Consider the following 20115-nt stretch of genomic DNA (forward strand, 5'->3'; position numbering starts at 1 on the left):
AATAAAAATAAAATAAAAATAAAATAAAAATAAAATAAAAATAAAATAAAAATAAAATAAAAATAAAATAAAAATAAAATAAAAATAAAATAAAATGTGTATTTTCAGAGTGCAAAGCAAAATGCAAGAAAATTAAAAAATATTGAGAAAACTGTGGTATTCCCTTAAAGTCCACTAAATGATCACAAGCTATGAAAACATGCTATGATTACATTGCTAACTATAATCTCCTTTAGGAAATAATTAATGCATGGGATTAAGCTCACCACTTTTAAAGAAAGTGCATGACCATGTTCCTAACTTCTTTAAGTTTCTTCTAACTTACTTCTTATCTGGAACTGCTTTAATGTTTGGCTTCAACACTGCATTGCAAAAACTCCAGCATGAAGTCAGACCAATTAAAAGCCCTGAGCCCAACAAAAAACATTTATCTGCAATGCTGAGGGCTTGTTTATTGATTTGACATGAGTACCAATGGGAACTCTCTGTTGGCAGAACTGAGGATATTTTTTTAGCAGCAAGGGCACAATGCTCACCTCCTTCGTCATGTCAGACAAGTCCACAGGAACAGCTGAGGTAGGGAATGCAATCTGCTGCTTTTAAGTTAATAGTAGGGATTTCTAGACAAAAATTGTTGTGTGCCTAATGGAACCAGGAAATTATCATCAATAAAAATAGGAAGGTATTTCCTGGAGAGTATGCTATGTAACTAGAAGGAAGACTGGAACATCAGTAGATTCATATAATTCATTTCTAGAAAAGTGCTTACAACATACATTTTAAAACAAGAAAATAAATCCCCTTGGGTTAAATAGGTAAGTAGATTTTATTTCTGCTACATTTTATAGAGGATTCTGTGGTGACTATGCAGTAAGACAACATGAGTTAAAAAAAAACTCTGTAACAAAAAACTCTAAACAGTATTTCATAAAATATTTGGATGATCTTTTGAAATAGTTTGATATAAGCAAACAAACTTGCAAATCATTCCAGCTCCTCTCTTTTTGTATTGCTTCAGAGTGTTCTTAAAATAAGTACCTTTTTACAGCATGAGTGGAATACTGGTGCCTTTTATTACATACGCCGCTGACGTCTGAATAGATAAGCAGTAAATACTGCATGCTATTTGTAGAACGGAAAAACTGTGAGTACTCTGGGAACAGAGTATTAATTTCCAAGTAGCTTCCATTTGTTTCTCTACCCATAAATGTGTTACAGTCAAATGGAAGCGGTTTTGCTGAGTGAATCAACTGAGGACTTGGATTTGGAATACTTGATTCCTATTTCCAGCTGTGCTGCTAGCTTGCATGTTACCTTGGATAACAAGAGTCATCCCTCTGTGCTTTGGTTACTGTGTGTTTGCAACAGGATGGTAGAACTTACCTTCTGTTATCCAGAAAGGGGAAAGTGCTATAGAAAAAGCTTTCATCATACCTACTTGTTTATCATGGAAACACACTCAGATCAGAACTATACATTAGATGTCTTGCATATTTGATTAAGATTCTTATTGAACAGTAACATATATATTAAATACACTGTAACTATAAAAAATGGTTATTTTTTCTCACATTAATCTTTGGGTAGAAGTCACTAGTGTACTTTTAACACAAAAGTAAGTATTCACCGATCTACTGTGTTACAATACAAGAACTCACCTGTATGGCTACTTCGTTTGCAATATGTATTTGTTGTAGACTTTGATTTAGATGTTAAGTATGTTGAATTGGAGCCAATGGAACTAGACGATAGGGATTTCCCAAGATTATCAGAACTCTTCTTTATGATATTCGTTGCTGTCTTGCTCCAATCTGAAAATGATTGAAAAGTTTAATGTGAATAATTACTATCAATCAGTAAATGTACTAAATGACTAATTTATTCAGTTACATGCATTTCAAGTATTAGATGCATTAGGAATGCTTACACAGGTCTGATCTGCTGAAGTAGATAATACACTAGCAATTTGTACTTGCTGCTGCACGGTTTAGCGTATTGTTGCACCATTAATAACAATGTATAATAATGGTTACTCAGTATTTCACATTAAAAAATTTTTGGCAGAACCATTAACACTGTAGGCTTTTACACAGTAACAACTTCAAAAATTAAATGAATTAACGAGTACTAATAAGATTATTGGTGAAAAATGACAATAAACATCTCCTCATATGTTTCCCAATACCAGTATCCTTCAGAATAAATGTAGCTACCTACTTCTGCGTCATATACTTGCAGGTAGGTACAGATAGTTTCACACAGTGATCTTGGCTATCATTCTAATTCACTGTATGTACTATGGTGAAAATTGTAGAAGGCATCTAAATCACATGGTTTGCTTTAGCTCTGTTTTAAATCAAGAGAAGGATTTTACCCTAAAACATTGCTACAGCATATGGGTTACTACTTGTCTGATTTAGCGATGACAGTACTGCAATGTTTGTTTCTTTGTTTTATCATAACATGCCCTAATGTTCACTTCAATTAGATAAGAATGCAGGTTCACATTTGGATCACTGTTCTGCCTGCAAACCCTGTCAGATTCACAGAGAATAAAACCAACCAGTGGTGATGGTCCAGTTAATACTTGCTGTAACGATAGCACATCAATTACATCACAGACATACTTGAATCCTTCAGGTTTTTATTTCTGTCATCTTCCCAGGCTGCCCAGCAGCAGCATAAAAATCTGGAAATAATTTGATCTATCTGTGTTTTCCAGTTCAGGAGTTACAACACGAACCACATGGAAACTGAACATATGAAATAATTTGGATGCCTGTTCAGAATGAATTTGATTTTCCTAGTTTGTATTAACTCTTTGAAATCACGACTCGGATTTTTTTACTGTAGTGAATGCATAAATGTTTCATAGTTCACAAGTTTACACTGAGAATACATCTCTTAAACAAAACTGAACAAGGCAAATCTAAATTCTTGATGGCAATGCATTTGCTTATAACCTTGAAACAGTATATGGATACCAAGACAGGAAGGACACTGAAGTAGTTGGAGCACTGCAGGATGGGTTGGTTTACCTCAATAGGCAAGGAGCTCATGCCACTTTACACTACCTCTGGAATTGGATCCCAGTCATTTAGCAACAATCGTGTAGCCCAAAACTATGAAATCAAATATAATAAAGGAGAACAAAGGAGTCTAACATCATCCAAGATGGCCAATGGTACAGGAGGCACTCCGAGGTGTCCTAGCCAACTGCTACAAAGGACAGCTCTAGCAGTGCTCTCCTTTCACACAGATAAAGATGAACATCACCTCAGGAACCTAACCTGATTTCTGCAACAGGGATTTCCTGTGTTTCTGAGACTCTGCTGCTGTCATTTACAGGGTGAAGGGCAGAACAGTTTCAAATGACAAAGGTAGAAGACTTTTAAGAATCAATCCTCCATCAACCTAATGGTCAACAATTTAGTCAGCACATTTTAGTTAGCAGGGAAAAAGGATTAAGATTGGTTTTTGAATGACAGAATTTGAATAACTGGATTTTATTTATTTTTTTTAAGGCTCCACACGGCCTTCCAAAACCATGCATGCAGCACTACAAAATTCACCAGTTGCCTTCAATGGAAAACTGAAAGAAATGTTTTGAGACTTTTTATGAAGTGATATTTGAAAAATCCCTTGGCAACTGTTGTTTCAGAAGTGAAGAGATATCCTATGATTAATCTATTTTTCAACATCTCTGGCTTATACTATATTATATTAAAAATAACAAAACAAATAAGGTAGCAAGCTGGCTGCTTGGACTTTTCCAGACTACTGCATAAAATAAGGAACCATGACTTTTTTTTTTTTTACCTGAATTGTCTGCCAGTCGGAATCTGCCGCAACATAGATGTCTCCTCCATTGTTTCTGCACATTTTCTTTCATTGCACAGTGGAATACAAATATAAATAAACCTTTAACAAAAGCAAATAAAACATGTATTTTAAATGGATAAGTAGACTGTTTAAAATCTGATAACAAAAGGCTATGAAGTACAAGCAAAGACAAATCTTGTCATCTATCCACATGCCTCATTTAATATGTTTTGGAATTAATTAAAGCTTTCCCATCCTCTTGCTGCTATACAAGCATCTGGTATATCAGAAGAGAGAGAAGAGAGCCCTTTAATTGACATTCATATCCAGCTGATTCATACCTAGCTCAGTGTGGATCTTTTAATTATGTTTTGGCTTAGATGGAAATCATTAAAAGATTTGTCTTTGAACCAAATGAAAACTTTGCACTCAATGGGATTGCATAAGCCAGACTGCAAAGTAAATACAGACACTGTTTTTTTTAGCAAGAAGATATTTTATCTCCTCCTATTCTATATCCACAGAACTGTGGGCTGTATTTGTTCATAAGCTGAAATCCTGAAGTTGGCTCTTAAGCGTTCACTTGGATTTACATGCATCACATGAATGTACTTGAAATGATTACGAGAATGGTAAGAATATGTCTGCAAGTACTAATTAGTTGTCCAGCTACTTTTGAAGAAAATTACCTGTTTTTGCATGCAACTGCAATAAAAGAGTTTAAGAATATTTTTGTAGTTTTCACTTTTTTAAGCAATCAAGCTATTTACATTCAAGACAGAAGGTGGGCATCTACCATGGGGTAAAAAAATCTCCAGTGGGGCATATGGTACAAGTTAATCATCCTACAGAGATATTTTGGAGCTAAATATAGCACTTGGACATCTCTTGTGCTCTTGGCACTTCCTGACAGGCACCAGCTGTGGAATCTTCCATCTTTCCCTGTCCTGATCTGTTCTCATTGTACTCTAATTTCCTGGGAGCCAGCCAGTGTAAGGCTGAACACCTGATGGCAAATGTTACTACAAAATCCTGCATAATTATATCTTAAAGGTGAATAAATGCTACATAATGTAGGCAACATAGTTAAGTGCTATCCTCAAAGACTGTTCTTTTAAGATGATCATGAATATCTCCATACACCAATGGCCCACTACAGTTCAGATGGTAGAATGCAATTGCAGGATATAGGTTGGAAAATGCAGATCTAGTGCATAAAATTATCCTATTTCCTCCAAAATTCTGAAGTAATTTTGAATGAATGTTGGTCATTGAATTTTGAGCGTATTTGCTTATGGCACTCAGACCAGACTGAGACCACCAAAGATAGAGAACCAAAACAGGAAACTTTGTTAACATTTTGCATTAATGAAAAATGGCAAAAGAAAAATGAGAAGCACAATGTAAGGAAGGTACCTTAATGTATACCATATGCAAGCTCTGTTCAAATCTGGTTACCGTGTCTGCATTTAGTAAGATATTTCTGTGTATGCTTTGCCTTAGGCACAGAGTTATTCCAATGCAGTCTCTAGCAGCCTTTACTTGCTCAGAGATGTGCAGTTGTTCGTACCCCAAGTACAAACAATCTTAGGATTTCTGCATTGCTACCAACTTATTAAACTGATGTTTAATTAAATTGTAGTGAAAATTTGGAACATTTTGAATGGTTAAAAAAGAAAATGCCTATGTCTAGAGTATTACAAAACGAATGCACAGCATTAAGTACTTTGCCTTTGCCCTGTCTGGGCTTGGTCTCTGAAATGTTTTTCTCTGTATTTCATTATTCATTAAGTTTACAATGTGCTTTAGTAACACAGCTTTGGTTTTGTTTCCCAGAGACAAATCAGACCCTAGGCTTGGCTCTAGCTTGGCTCTAACTTGAAAGTATTTGGCTTGCCCAGGCATATATAAAATGAGCAGCCAAAAAAGAGATGTTCCCAGATTTTTTGCTCTAAGTGTCAAAGAGAGAAAAATAATTTCCTATGTAGATGTAATAGCAAAGTACAGTAACACCAGTAGTCGTAGCAATGTACTGTTTTCACTGCCAGTGCACAGAAAACTAGGTCGATGGAGGCTTCTTGTACAGATTAAAACACTAGCACAGCTTTCACAAAAATGAGAGAGGGAATAGATATATTTATGGAGGGCTCAGTAATTAAGCTCATGCTAATACTGATGAAAGACTTGCCATACTGAATTGTTTTTTCATGCTAGAAAGTGCTCCCTGATACAAATGTTTATTTTGCCTTTGTGCTATTTCATCCTCTTACTTCTAGGCAGATGTGTGCTGCACTAGCTGTTGGTGATTTTAAATGTTCTTTTCCTGGTTTCTTTAGCTTTACCTAAAGCTAAAGACACAGCAATAAGCATTTTCAGATACAGGATTATTATCTTCCTGTGCTTGTTATGACCTGTATGAATGTGTACTATGCCATCTTTGCTACCGCAATCCATGAAAAGCACATTGCTCATCTTCTTGTGTTTACTCCTCGGGGTTTTTGGTTTCATCTTTTGACCTACTGTTTTTCCACTGAACAGTGCTATTACCCCACAGAGACTTAAGCAGTGGTGGTCAACCTTGTGTGCACTCTGCATGTACATGCTTAATTGATTGCACTGGAAAATCTGGTTAAAGAATACTTGTTGAATTTGATCCTTGGCATGCTCTTCAGAGTTTTAATCTTTTTTCATGTTCTTCCCATGCTTTTAATCTCTCTAGGCCTTTCTGAATTTCTGACACAGACACATTACAGCAAATACTTCATTATGTGCCTGGGGGAGTATCAAACTCTGTCCATTGCAAAAAAAGTCTTTAGTAAGAGCACCACATTCAAACAATTTTTGCCATTTTGCCTAGCATTTCAGGTTGAAACCAAACCAAACCAAAACCAACATCATTCTCTTTCCACGAAAGCTCAATAAATCTTTTCAGTGCAGTAAATGTGTCTCAAACCTAACAGATAAAATCCACCCAGTGTTACATTAATTACTTCTTCCATTAAGGGAAGATATTTTGCTGACCCTGGGAAATCATATATTTTTTTATCTCAATGTTCATTTGGCATAACACATGCTCCTCCAATGACATCCTTGGGTTTAGTTTTTGTTATGCTTTTTTTTTTTAACGAGTAATTTTTTTTTTTTTTAAATATGTGTGTGATTTAACACATACCCTTCCAATCACCTTCATGGGTTTCAACTATGAGCTGCAATTCTTCTAAATGTCAGCAATATAATTCTGTAAACTATAACAGATTACAATTTATAGCATTTCTCAGAAGGCTGAACTACATTGGAAAAGTAAAATATTCAAAACTCCAGCAAAAGTAAACAAAAACAAACCAGCTACAACAGCCACTGGATTTTCCTTAAGGAACCAAATAATATAATTTATCTCTGTGCTATCTCTCCACATTGAAACAGGACTGGATTTTGCTTTATGAGCTTTTCATGGCTTAATAAAATAGTTATAAGCATTACAAATTCCCTACAGGGATAAATAAAGGAAAGAGGCTTCCTATGTTTGTTGTAATCAGTGAAAGGAAATGTTGAAGGTCATACAGTGTCTATCAGCAGAAACCACTGCAGACTGTTAGCTAGGAATAGCACTATCTATAATACTGTGCATTTTATTTAAAAGGCCTTGAAATGTTAAATTAATCTAACAAAGGCCTTCAACCCATATGTAGTAGGTACAACTGTTCCACAGAACGGTAAACTAATGATGTTTTAGTATCAGGGCAAGATCCGGAGAACTTGGATCTGAGTTCCATCATTGGATCGCTGGACATAAGATCCCCCAGAACAGCAATAGTTCAAATATTGTTTGTTGACAAAAAACAGAAATTCAGCTTACCTTGCAATGAATTGAAAATGGAGAAGAGGTACAAGAAGGGCAGAGTTAATGGACCCCAGGCAAAAAAGGCAAAGCCCCACGTCATGCCCAAGAGGAAGGTCAGGCTGACCACACTACGGAGGTTCCTCAGAATCTCTTCCTTTAGTGTTCGATTAGTTCTTTTCCCATTCCTCCCACAGATCTGCACCATTACCACCACAAACATGGCAACATTCAAGAGAAACATGATTCCAAAGTATCCGGCACAAGTCACATAAAAGACGACTTTATTCTTGATCCAGCAGCTGTAAAAAAATTACAATTATTTTTAGGTAGTGCAAAACATCCTTCAATTATTCATTTAGCCACAAGGAAAATCTGTTTACATCTGATTCCCTTGCTGCAGAGCTATAACTTCAAATGAAACTTTTGTCCATTTCCTATTTTTAAGTAGGATGAAGCTCATTGACAAATTAAGTCACTATAGCCCATAGTAGCGTCTCGTCAGAAATCAGAGGTTTTTGCCTCATTGTAATTAAAACTAATTAGAAAGAAAATCTGATACCAGATATAAGTATTGGAAACTGCAGTCTCATCATGCAACTCAATACAAGTAGCTTCTCCACCTTCATCAGTGTGAAGCATAGGAGGCGTTATTAACAGAATAGACAAGCTTGGATCTTCACTGCCAAAATCTCAAGTTTCTGCCACTTCAACTAAAGGACAACTCACATGTCTCTAGAGAAGAGGCAGTATGGGTAGTCCTTCAGGGCAGCAATTTGACAGTCAGCTATTTAAGAGATCTAGCTTATTGCTGTAGTATCAAATGGCTGGAATGCTTATCATGATAGTAGGACAAAAACCACAGAATTACATTTTTTGGTTTATTGTGACTAAGCTTTGCCAAAAAAACAGAAAATGAGGTAACAAAGAGCCATACATTTTTTTTTTTGCACTTGAAGATTATTATTTGAGCATAAAGAACATGGAAAGTTAATAACCTATTAGTCTATTTTATTTAAAAATGAGACTATTTTTGTTTTACTTTTTTCATGCTCACACCTAGGACATGGAGTTTTTATTTAAGATAAACCAAAACAGGTATTTTTATTTATTTGAAACAAAATTTATTTTTTGTCAGAGGTGTGTTTGGTCCTAGGTAATGCAAATTTCCCTCCGAATTTCCTAATAGCCTTCTTTGCTTTTCAGATTCAAATAATTTAGGAGACAATTTTTTCCACTTTGCTCTTCTTATCCACCTATGACTTTTCCAAAGTTATCTGGCTAATGTTTTTTTCTTTTTTTCTCCATGCTAAATGCTAAATTGTAAGAGATTATGAATACTTACAAGTCATCTCCTCCTTGCCCAGTAGCATCTCTGCCGTACAATTCTTTGCCATAAATATGACTTGCATTTTTATTCGTGCTCGCTAAAACAATTGCTATCACTAGAGCTGGCAAACCTGTAACACAAGAACGTTATAGTTTGCTCTCAAATCCCCTAAACTTTCAAGATCACCATGCAAAGCTGAATTAGTGATGTTTCCAACACTATTGTTTTGGTATAGAGTATCCTGAGGTAGTTCTATGTCAGAAAACTGAACAGAGAAGTAGAAGAGAACAAAACATATTTTTCAAACAGTAAAAATATATAAAGCTTTCAAAGTACCTAATGAGCATTAATGAATTAGCCTCCTAGTGCTCTTTCTTTAAGTTAGAATATGCTATATTAGGAGGTGACAAGGTAATTCTCTGAAAGCCCTTGCACACAGGCTCTCAAAATGAAGTGAGGAGACTAACAAAGTACTGAAACAATGATGTCAAAGAAGAGTTGGGATTGGGATATTTTTGGAGGGATTTCTTTTCAGAGATGCTGATGTCATTTAAGAAGGATGAGGAACTGGGGAACATGAACTCAAACCTGTAATTTCTCTTCTGCTTCTCTCAGCTGAAAATATCTTCACTTTTTCTAAAACATCAGCTGCACTTCACTTAAATGTGTAAAAAAAATAAAAATAAAGAAAACTCCAAAATAGACTATGTTTTATTAATATAGTAAAGAGAACATTTTGGGAAAATAGTAAGAAAACTATGTGGAAGAGAACTATGTGCAGAGGGAGATACAGCACACATGGAGCGAATGTACATTTTCTGACATGCCTTATTTACATGCCTTATTCCTGCAATGACAAAAGGGATTCAAAGGGGGAAGAGGTTAATTTGCTTTTCCTACCACTCAGTCCATGTCCTCTGCTAATGTTGCCAAAAAGGATGCTAGTTGCCGATGGAAAGACATCAATTACCAGCTGGACTGAGGTCAGTGCTCTAGTCATGAGGTTAATGGTTTTGTATTGTACAGTATTATTTCAAACACAATATGTGCATTCAGGCAAAAGGCACAGATTCCTGATATAAAAAAAAATGAAGAATAAAAGCCTTTCTGCTTGAGCCTTACAGTTATTTTTCAGTATTACTTTTTCCAATTCAGTCCTACAGTGTATACTTCTTAGGGCAGGAAGGATCTCTCTGTTGTTTAAATACTGCTGAAGCTCAGGAAAGTTGGTCACTTCTGATTCCACCACAGACTTTGTACTTTTTGGCAAGAAACTGCAGGCTCCTTTGAGAGCTTCTTGAAACCAATGCGAAGATCCCCATTGGGTTTGTAGCAACTGCTAAACTCAGATGGTTTCTGAATTTATTTTGTGCCAAGGTTTTCCATCTCTGATATGGCAGTGACATGCTGGCCTCTTTGGAAAGACTAGCATATCTGGTCTCTCTGCTTCTCCTCAGGCAGAGAATGCCAGTTCCAGTGTGTTTTCACTGAACTATCCACAGGAACTCTGGTCTCCTTGACACAGAGTCCTCAGCTGGATGTGTGCCAGCACCTCAGGGTGAGGGAAGGAAATTTTAGACTGACTTTGATTCTATTTTGTATGTGTGATATTGGTCTGTTATAAAACATCATTTCAAAAAGCACACTATGTAAAAACTGCTACTGAACTCACCCCAGCCAATGATGCAAAACTTCAGTATGTATCTCCGTATATAGGTGTTAAACACTTTCACTAGAGCAATGTACATATGAACAGCTTCTAGTCCCATCCATGTAAAGGTGGCCAGAAGAAAATAGTGCAAAAGTGCAGCAACGGCTATGCAGAGGCCATCTATGTCAAATGATGCAATCCAACCGTCAAGCAAGAAGATCAAGTTGAGAAGGAGCAGGGCTGTGCTCAAATTCATGAGGATTTTGGAAGGATAATCTCTTCGTAGCTTCCTAGTGAGAGAAACACAGATGCATAAGATTAATTAGCTCCAACTACCCAAGGGGAAGCCAGCACTTTTTTGGGCCCTTAATGAGCTACTTAATTGTCAAAATATTTTATCAACTGATTTATTTGTAGTAGCAAACCTTCAAATTAAATATAATGCAATGTGTTTTGTATGTAAAATAAGGACAAAAGAAACTTAAAAGCAAACTTTCAAAATAAAGCTGGCCAGAGGATCAACTCTTATTACTTTATATATTAATATCTGCTACTTTTTGGAAGACACTGTCCAGTGCAATATATTCTGGTTTCTTTTTTTATTGTTGTTTTCAGGGATTTTTGTTTGTTTGTTTGTTTGCTTTTGTTTTCTTATTTGTTTCTCTCTTTTGTAACTGAGACACATTGAAATATATCAACTGTGGGGCAACTTCTGCCATCTTGGACCAGAATACTATACCTTAGATAATGGAATAGGAATGCAATTATTAGAGATAACAATTAGAACAATTTTTGATTATCTCAGAAGTCTCCTATTCTTTCCTCCAGAAAACTATCCTTTAGTAGAATGTCAGGGTTGTTGCTTTAAATTGATGTGACTTCATTTTCTCTTTTCACTGTTCATATAACTGTATTATTTCAAAACTCTTGCATTTCCTTTAGTCCTTTGTTGAAATTGCTGTAAACCTTCATAACTTAGCTTCATGGTTGTTGTATTTTTCCCCTCACAGTAAGCCTGGCTGTTGATTTCATAGTATAGATCTATTTAGAATCTAGAGGATACCATACTCATGAAAGAGAACATACCAGGCCCTATTTGCCTTGTTGCCTGGCCTGAGGAGCACAACACATTGAAAACAGGAGAGAATTTGAACTTATGCTTCTTGAAAAAAAAATTCCACTTATATAGTTGTGCCCAGGGTTTGTTTTTTAACCATTTCCCTTCCTATGCAAGTAGTAATAATAAAAAAACATGCAGGTAATTTATCACATAGGCGTTCCTCATTTGTGTTATTATTTACAGAACTGGTACTCACTCAAATGCAATGTATGTCAGAAGAGTTGCAGCTGAAAATATAGCAGATATCCCACAGCCTATGTAAGTGATGAAAGTGAGGATCTTGGTATTCTGTGCGTCTATTTCCGTAGCGGTTCCCTGAAGGTCCTATGGGACACAGGAGGAAGAGGCGTCAGCTGCAGCACAACACTCTTACTTGGTAATTAGTCAAGTGAAACTTAGAAACACTTTGGCAATAACAGTATAACCCTGATGTCAGGGTTCATGTTTACCGAGTATACTTAGTTTATAGTTGTTACACCTCTCACTTCCTTCCCATTGCTCTTGAAAACATAGTGCTGTGAGAATTCTAACTGCTCAGTTCAGCAGATAGAGCCTGATGCTGATGCTGCTCTTTACAATTCAGTACCTGGAATTTCAATGTCCTCCTATGGAAAAATCTTCCCATTTCAATTTTTCCTTTTTTTTTTTTTTCTTTCTTTCTTTTTTTTTTTTTTACTTCAGTTGCTTAAGGACAGCTCTCTTTAAGAAGAGATTTGCATTGAATGTCTATTGAAAATAATTTAAAAATTGTTCATAATGAAACGCACAATGTTCTGGGGAGTTACTGACATCATTTCTTGTTATTAGAAGCTCATAAGAATCAATTTAGCTAATCATCTATGGGTGAAACCAAGGGCAAGATATTGTTCTTTGCTTTTATGGTCTGTTTTGACATGCAAACTACAGTTATAAATAGAATTGCTCAGAAAAATAGTGACAACATTTCAAAAAAAAGATTGGAAATGAAGTAGGAACATTCTGGGGATTTTTTTTTTCCAGTTCTCTGTCCAACTGTAATTGCCACATAGCCCTGTCTGAGAATAAATGCCAGGGTTATTTCCTTTTTTAAAGGAAAGAAAAAATGAGAATGTTTGGATCTATATCACAGTGAGAATGTTTGGATCTATATCACAGTGGACTGAGTGTGAGCAAATACTAGCATGTAATGTCGTTTGTTCTACAGTCAGTAGAACTGTCTTCCCTAGCAAAAAAAGATAGCAACATCTAGCAAAGAAACCAACAAAAGGCTACAGAACATGCCGTTCTTCAGAAAAAAAAAAAATGAAGGAGCTGTATACAGCTTCTAAAACTCTGTCCCAACCTTATAATAGTTTATATAAATATAAAGAGATTGTTATTTGAAAACAATTTAATATCTAAATTAAAGTCAGGTAAGATTATTGAAATGGAAAAGCAATTGGAAGTGTCAAAACTGTGCAAAAATCTATTGGAACACAGCCCAAATTCAAAGAACTTCTCCCTTATTTCCTAATGTCACTAAAGCATTTAGGGAAGAGAAGGGACTCATTGAATATATTCTAAAGAAAACTCTTTTTTCCCCCCCTTCGAGGATGAGAAGTGAAACAAGACCACAATTTAGCTTGCAAAAAGATGAAAAGATTATGATTATTTCACTTTGACATCTGAGTGTGATGTGAAGAGAGCAGCTCTTTTAGGAAGTTTATGCAAGGCCAAAGCTGAAAAAGCCAGTGCCTGTAGCTCCCTGTCACAGAGAAGTCCAATTTGCCACTGCAACAATTTAAACCAAAAAAACCCCCAAACACCTATTCTTGTTAGGAGCATTGCTGTGATAAGAAGTCAACAAATTTTCAGCAGTTTTTAGTCACAGGCCAAAGAGCACTCATTTTGGACTAAAAAAAAATGATTCAGCCTATTACTGGGTAAAAAAATGACTAAATTTTAAGCTAAGATAGAAATAATCCATCTTTTTTCTTTCAAAAACACATCAAACAGACAAATTGCTGGAGACATCTGAATATTAGAGAAAGCATGCTCCTGAGGCCAAAGGTACCCTTGTCCATCTTGTTGATATGCTAAGCTCTACCTATCTCAGCCACACAGTTTGGAGGCTTTGCCTAAGGTTCTGATAAAATAGGAGGTGTATATGTTTTGTACCAGCCCTTGGTGGGCAGACTTGATTCAAGAGAAAGTCTCTACTGTAAAGCAACTCCAAAGCCGATTAAACATATTTAAAAGAAAAGAGCAAATATGAGTTTACCCATTTTGCAAAATAAGGTATTGTAATTCAGCCTCTTGAATCTCAGGATGAAGTGGAATTACTGTGTTCCACTGTCATGACTTTTCATTCTCATTAGCTATTACCCTGACTTTAGGACACTTTTTACCCCCTGATTATTTTCCCTAAAAATACAATGCTCTGCTTTTTGTTCTGAAACCAGTCCCTCACCTTCTTCTCTAAAAAAATCATTTCTCTACTTTTTTTCCTGTGAACATTTTCCTACTTTTTCCATTTTGCTAGTGGAAGGTTTAGTACTGTGCCTTCATTTTATACTGTCTTATTCTGGCCTTCTTTCTCACCCAGCCACGTTCTGGCTTTGAAATTGGATAATATAATATGCTATTTGCTCAGAAGTCTGTGCCCAAAGTCTTCTGCGGCACAGTACTTTTCAAAATTTAGAATACTTTTATGGGAACATTTAAAAAAAAAATATTTTATAGTACTTGGCCACTTCATTAGTTACTTTATTCTTGAATCATTATCGTTAGATATTTTGTGATGAAAAGAAAATTTTATAGCAATAAGGAGGAAAATGATGCATGAAAATTAAAAATCATGTACAAAAGGAATAACTCACATAACGAACATGAGTGAAGATAGTTGTCTTGACCCATGAGAAAAACTACACTATGGTTCCTAAGAAAAATAACCTAGTGAACAATAAGAGTTTGCCTACCATGAGTACCCCAAAGTGTGTCAGGTGGTTGCACAAGCAAACTGTTTCATTTTCATTGGAGTCTGCTTGCACTTTGCAGCCTGTAGGGTTCCAGCCACCATTGCCACCTGTGGAAATGAAACAGGAGTAACCTTACTTTCCAACAAACATCTACAATCTTTTCATCAGATTCCTCATCTCATCTTGTGCAAATGCAGAATTGCATAAGTAATAAATACATAATACAAGTGAATATTAAAAGTAATAAATCATTAAAGAAGAAAGTGTTAGATTTCTTAGTTTCTTAGAGAATTCCATCAGACAAGTGTCCCAAAAATGGCCTACTGAGCAGAAGCAGGAGCTGAAATGAAGTTAGGGAATGTTTTGGTTAATGACCAAGGCCTACTATGTGGATCATGCATTTAGACACATCTTAGTTTTACCCAACAATACAATAGTTTCAGAACTCCCTTTTACCACCTTGATGTGATGTTTGCACCTGCCTTCCTCCTACTCACATTTCCTAAGCACATGAAAGCATTTATGGCCCACAAGCAGAGGGTCCCACCCTTCCTCTCTGCAGTGGGTGATACAGAAGGTCAGAGTGGATGATCTCAATTATCGTTAAAGAAATCATGAAGTAAACTATCCCCTTCCTATCCCATTTTCTTGAAAAATAAAAGGAGAAAGATTTTATTTAAAACATCTAAATATAAAAAAGTAACGTTTGTATTTCCAATAACTTCTTTCTCTTTTTTTTTTTTTTTTCCCCACTCAAATATGAGCTAATTTTGAGAAACTGTTGATGTTCTCTGAAGTCTTAAGGACATTTTGCCAACTGTAGGAAAAATTCTGAAAATTATCTGTCAGACCCATCACTTTACCTCCAATTCAAGACAAAATCTTTCAAAAGACTGTGATGTTCCAAAATCACTCAAAACTCTGTGTTTCTCCAATTAGGTGCTTTAAAAATTAAGATTCCTAATTAGTTGTTTCTTTTCTTCCTCTGTTTTTATTCTTCTGCATTCCTCTCAGTACTTCTGACCAGCTTTCCTACTGTCATCTTCTATGTCGGACAATGAATTTTAGCAGGATAGCTAAGAAACTTATGTGTATCTGATGAGCATTAGTATTTGATTTTCACATCAGTGAAAAACTGCTGTCAGATACAGAAAAATAAAGAAACTTTACAAATTTGAAATGTTAACAAAACTTACATACGAATCTTTTAATAAGAATATTTAACATCTGCTTTTACAAGTGACCTTACAGTATAACAAGAAGAAATGGTGTAGTCTAAAGACGTCATCTAATTCTTCAAGCTGATAAAGAAACAAAAAGGAACAAATACAGTAATTGACTTTTTATTCACATGAAAGAAATTATGATATTTTTAAGCTTACCATTTTTGGCCATATCCCAGAAGACACAGGTAGGCTTAGGATCTTCCTAAGAACACACACAAAATTAGACTTTTTATGCCTCTTCAGATACAAATCTCATCAACATATACATTTTCAAAAAATGATTTTCTATGTACATTTTCACTGAATGAGCAGCAGAATAAATATTATTTTAATTGTTGAAATATTGTTTGGTGATAAACCAGACTTTATTCTGCTAGAAAGACAAATTTGACCAGATTACAAAACAGACTGCTATTCCTCATTACTGTTCCTTTTCCACATTCTCAGAATGAGAACATTTTGTCGTCTCACTAAAGTAATCCGTAAGTATGATGTCTTTAAAAAGTCTAAATGTTTTTTACTGTTTACTTCCTCAGGACTTCTTAGTGAATCCTCTGTGTAACTGGCCTCACAACTGTGCAAAAGTCTGCTAAACCTGAGTGGAGGTTGTTGTGTCTAACCTTGAAACAGTCATTAAAAAGAAAAGCAAGATTAAGTTAACTGAAACGTGAAAATTATGAACCAGCTTCTCACTGTGTAAAAGAATCTACTGACGTACTGAACTTCAACATCATCTTTCTTTGTTTCTCTAGTACTATTGTCTCTTTTGCAGTAACTACTGGCAGCTGTGTTTTGTTTTGTTTTTTTTTTTTTTTTTAACTGAAACTGTAGGTACCAAACAGTAGCACTGGGACTTTATTTCCATGAATTAATTGTATCTTTTAAAAACGTGGTTCTGCCCATTCTACTTGTACAGGAAACCACATAACAAGAAAATAACTTGGGGAATTATTAACGATAAAATTTTTGCTTAATCAAATAATTTAAGTCATTTTAAAGTTTGAGTGTAATAAATAATGTCCCTGGTCTTGAACATGGTTATAAAGTGATCATGAACAGGGGTTTTACCTATAGTTATCGGCACAAATTGCCTCTGAGTGCCAGAATCAATAGTCTTTCTGATAAATCATGGATGGAATAAGAACGTGTGAGAATGAGAGAGGTTATTTTTTGCTTTTTGCTTACTTGCTTTTGTTAGAGATTTTATTTACATTTGAGTTTATTTACAAAATCCACTAAAACCAATGAAGCTATATGCTAAGCTCTTACTACTAAGTCAGTCCATAAGTAATGCCTCCTAATTATTTATGGAAACTACAACAGATAAAAAGAACACTATGGCACCATGTGATAGAGCAAATTCTCAGCTAAAAATGCTATTTTTCAACATGATCACCACCATTAACCATGTATTTTTGCAAGCAAAGAACAAGAGCCTGCACGCCATGCTTATTTAAAAATGTCCCCCAGCTGGTGCACATTTTGGTGGCCCACTGTTGCTGTTGCCACTGCTAAAAAGCACACCACCCACAGCCTCACTGCGCTCATATCCACCCTTTGGTCTTCACCAGTGTTCAGCAAGCATCGATGAATGTCAGGGGGTGCCATTTTTTCCACTTGGAGGAATTCAGTGACACACCTTTGCTTCATATGCACTTCCATGTCAGATGGCATCTTGTCAGACTGCCCCTCTGCTGCCATCTGTCACACAGCAACAAAATGTTCAACATCTACTGCCATACCACCATCTGCCTCAGATATTGTGGGCCAAGATAATAAAATAGAAGGCATTACTTCTTTTGAAGCAGCCCTTGTATATATAATCTACAATCCTGTTCTTCTGAATAATCAGTTTCTTCTTACTTGAATTTTGGTATGTTTAATTGTAATCTTCACATATTCCTGAAGATCTCGAATAGTTATGTTTCCAATACTGCATGCCACCACAAAACTGGTCAAGTTGCCAGGAGTTTCTGCATCCTTTAAAAGATTCAGAAAAAAAATATGATTACTTACACAGCACATAAAATAAAACCAGAGTACACTTTCATTTTTTCAGCATGCGAGAATAAATAAACTGTCAGCATTTTTGCACTTTTGATCACCTAATAATAACATTCTGTTTACAAAATCAAATAATGGATTTTCTTTGTGGAAATTTCCATGTTTTCCTTATAGTCATAAATATATATTGGCATTATTACAATGAAATGTTAGAAGGCATCCTTTCCCCTTTTAATCATTTTGTTTAGTGCCACCAAAGTTGTAACTCAAACAGTGTAGCAGATAACAAACCATGATATGATTAGCTTATTTTCCTACAGGAGAATGGATCAGCTTTCTTGTCTTGTTGATGCTATTTTTTTGCTAGGTGCAAAGTTTTTGTTCTGTGTGTAGTTGTTAAGCCATCCTTCGTCTTACAATCATATAGTAAAGAAATTCAAAGGAGTACTATATTCTGTAAGGTCTTATTTAGCGGGAATGTAAATAAAAGACTAAAGATACTAATAAAATCCATATCTTGAAGCGAAAAAGTATCAGGTTGAGAATTTTCCAAAAGAGAAGTTTTCCTTGGAATCTGATAATTCATTAAAATGGAAGCACTTTGAAAATTTGTTTTTCCTGTGGAGAAGTTCCATCAAAGCCTTAATGGCTATACAGCTAGTTGTCCTTATGGGAAACCAAAAAGCTTCCGGGACACTACCTACTGCAATTACCTAAAATTAAGTGTTCACTTCAGAGGTTTTAAGGTATTTTCCCTGGTCTCTAGCTAGTCTCTTATCATTTCATTGTCACATCTGTCAGATAGTAGTGCCTTTGTAACTTGGGGGGTCACAAACGGCACTATGTTCCTTTGCCTGGGGTACTGATGCCTGCTCCTGCACTAGGATGTGTCCATTCCTTTCCACAATAAAACAGCTTATGGAATTTTGGTCACAAATTTCACTGCAATTTTTTTCTTTTGATTTTGTCATTGTTTTATGATTTTTTGTTATTTGTATTCCACATCATAACATCATGAAGTGCGCAGGGAGTTAAAGAGTTAATGCTCCAGTTCCACGGATTGTTGGCTCTCAGAAGAGAAGAACTACAACCCCTAGAAGACATTCACTGCTCTGTTTCCATTTTCTGTTCAGAGGGAAAGATAAAACTGCTTGGGAGTCACAAGATTGCCCCTTTTTACTGCTTATCTCTGCAGCATGTGTGCTCCCTAGCCGTCTCGCCTTCAGCATTAGAGTAAGGCCTTTGGTTTTGGACACTCTCTCATTTTATTTGATTTATTAGCTTCAATTCCAATCATATTGTATTATATAATGTTATCTCACATTCCGCTATCGTATTTAGTAAATTAGTTTTCTCCCTTGGTTCGTTACTGCTGTTTTGTTTTTAGGCCCATCTCCCTACCTTTTCCCCTTCCCTCCTTCCCTCTCTCCTAGGGCATGGGTCCGTGAGTACCTCTGCCCCAATTAGTCATGGAACTGATCAAACTGGGCCCAATAACCACTGACAGGCTGTGAACCATTGACTGAAAGTGAATGATTAAGAATCACTTAAAATCACCATTAAAGAACACATTTAGACTTCGTATAGTTTTATGTAATTATGATAATCCTCTATCTGTATTTTTCTGGTTTCTTTATTAAAGATATTCATCCCGTTTTTCCTAAAAGTGGCCTTAAAATGAAAACTATTTTAAATAGTTAAAGATACTTCAGGGTATATTTTAGAAGGTAACTGAGGGTCATGGGTAATTTCTTGCCTTGATTATCTGAAGAATCTGGATACACTGTCAATAAAAATGATAATATAGGAACAATACAATACTACTGAATTCTGCGGATGCATGAGTCAAAGGTCACTTAAAATACTAATAGGAAAACAAACTAAAGCCTTCTGAGTTGTAGCCTGTAGTTCGCTATGAAACATTTTCTTATTAATTAACTACTTTTTTTTTTTCCCATGAGTACGTATGCTATTAGGCTTTATTCCAAGCAGCAAAACTCTTCCTAATTTTCTTTTTCTTTCTTTCTTTTCTTTCTTTCTTTCTTTCTTTCTTTCTTTCTTTCTTTCTTTCTTTCTTTCTTTCTTTTCTTTCTTTTCTTTCTTTCTTTCTTTCTTTCTTTCTTTCTTTCTTTCTTTCTTTCTTTCTTTCTTTCTTTCTTTCTTTCTTTCTTTCTTTCTTTCTTTCTTT

At 35.5% G+C, this 20115-nt stretch overlaps 1 protein-coding gene across 2 annotated transcripts in view; it reads right to left on the bottom strand.

Annotated features, from left to right (window-relative positions):
• Positions 1-20115, bottom strand: part of ADGRG6 (adhesion G protein-coupled receptor G6) — a 111519-nt gene that overhangs the window by 5548 nt on the left and 85856 nt on the right. For both annotated transcript variants that reach the window (XM_021391569.1, XM_021391570.1), the window contains 9 exons: positions 17787-17903; positions 16080-16125; positions 14698-14804; positions 11958-12085; positions 10663-10931; positions 9006-9120; positions 7679-7962; positions 3820-3921; positions 1659-1811 (listed from right to left, as the gene is read on the bottom strand). In XM_021391569.1, the coding sequence (XP_021247244.1) occupies positions 1659-1811; positions 3820-3921; positions 7679-7962; positions 9006-9120; positions 10663-10931; positions 11958-12085; positions 14698-14804; positions 16080-16125; positions 17787-17903 (1321 nt within the window). The remainder of the gene's footprint in view (positions 1-1658; positions 1812-3819; positions 3922-7678; positions 7963-9005; positions 9121-10662; positions 10932-11957; positions 12086-14697; positions 14805-16079; positions 16126-17786; positions 17904-20115) is intronic.

Source organism: Numida meleagris, chromosome 3 (assembly GCF_002078875.1).
Source record: "Numida meleagris isolate 19003 breed g44 Domestic line chromosome 3, NumMel1.0, whole genome shotgun sequence".
NCBI lineage: Eukaryota > Metazoa > Chordata > Aves > Galliformes > Numididae > Numida > Numida meleagris.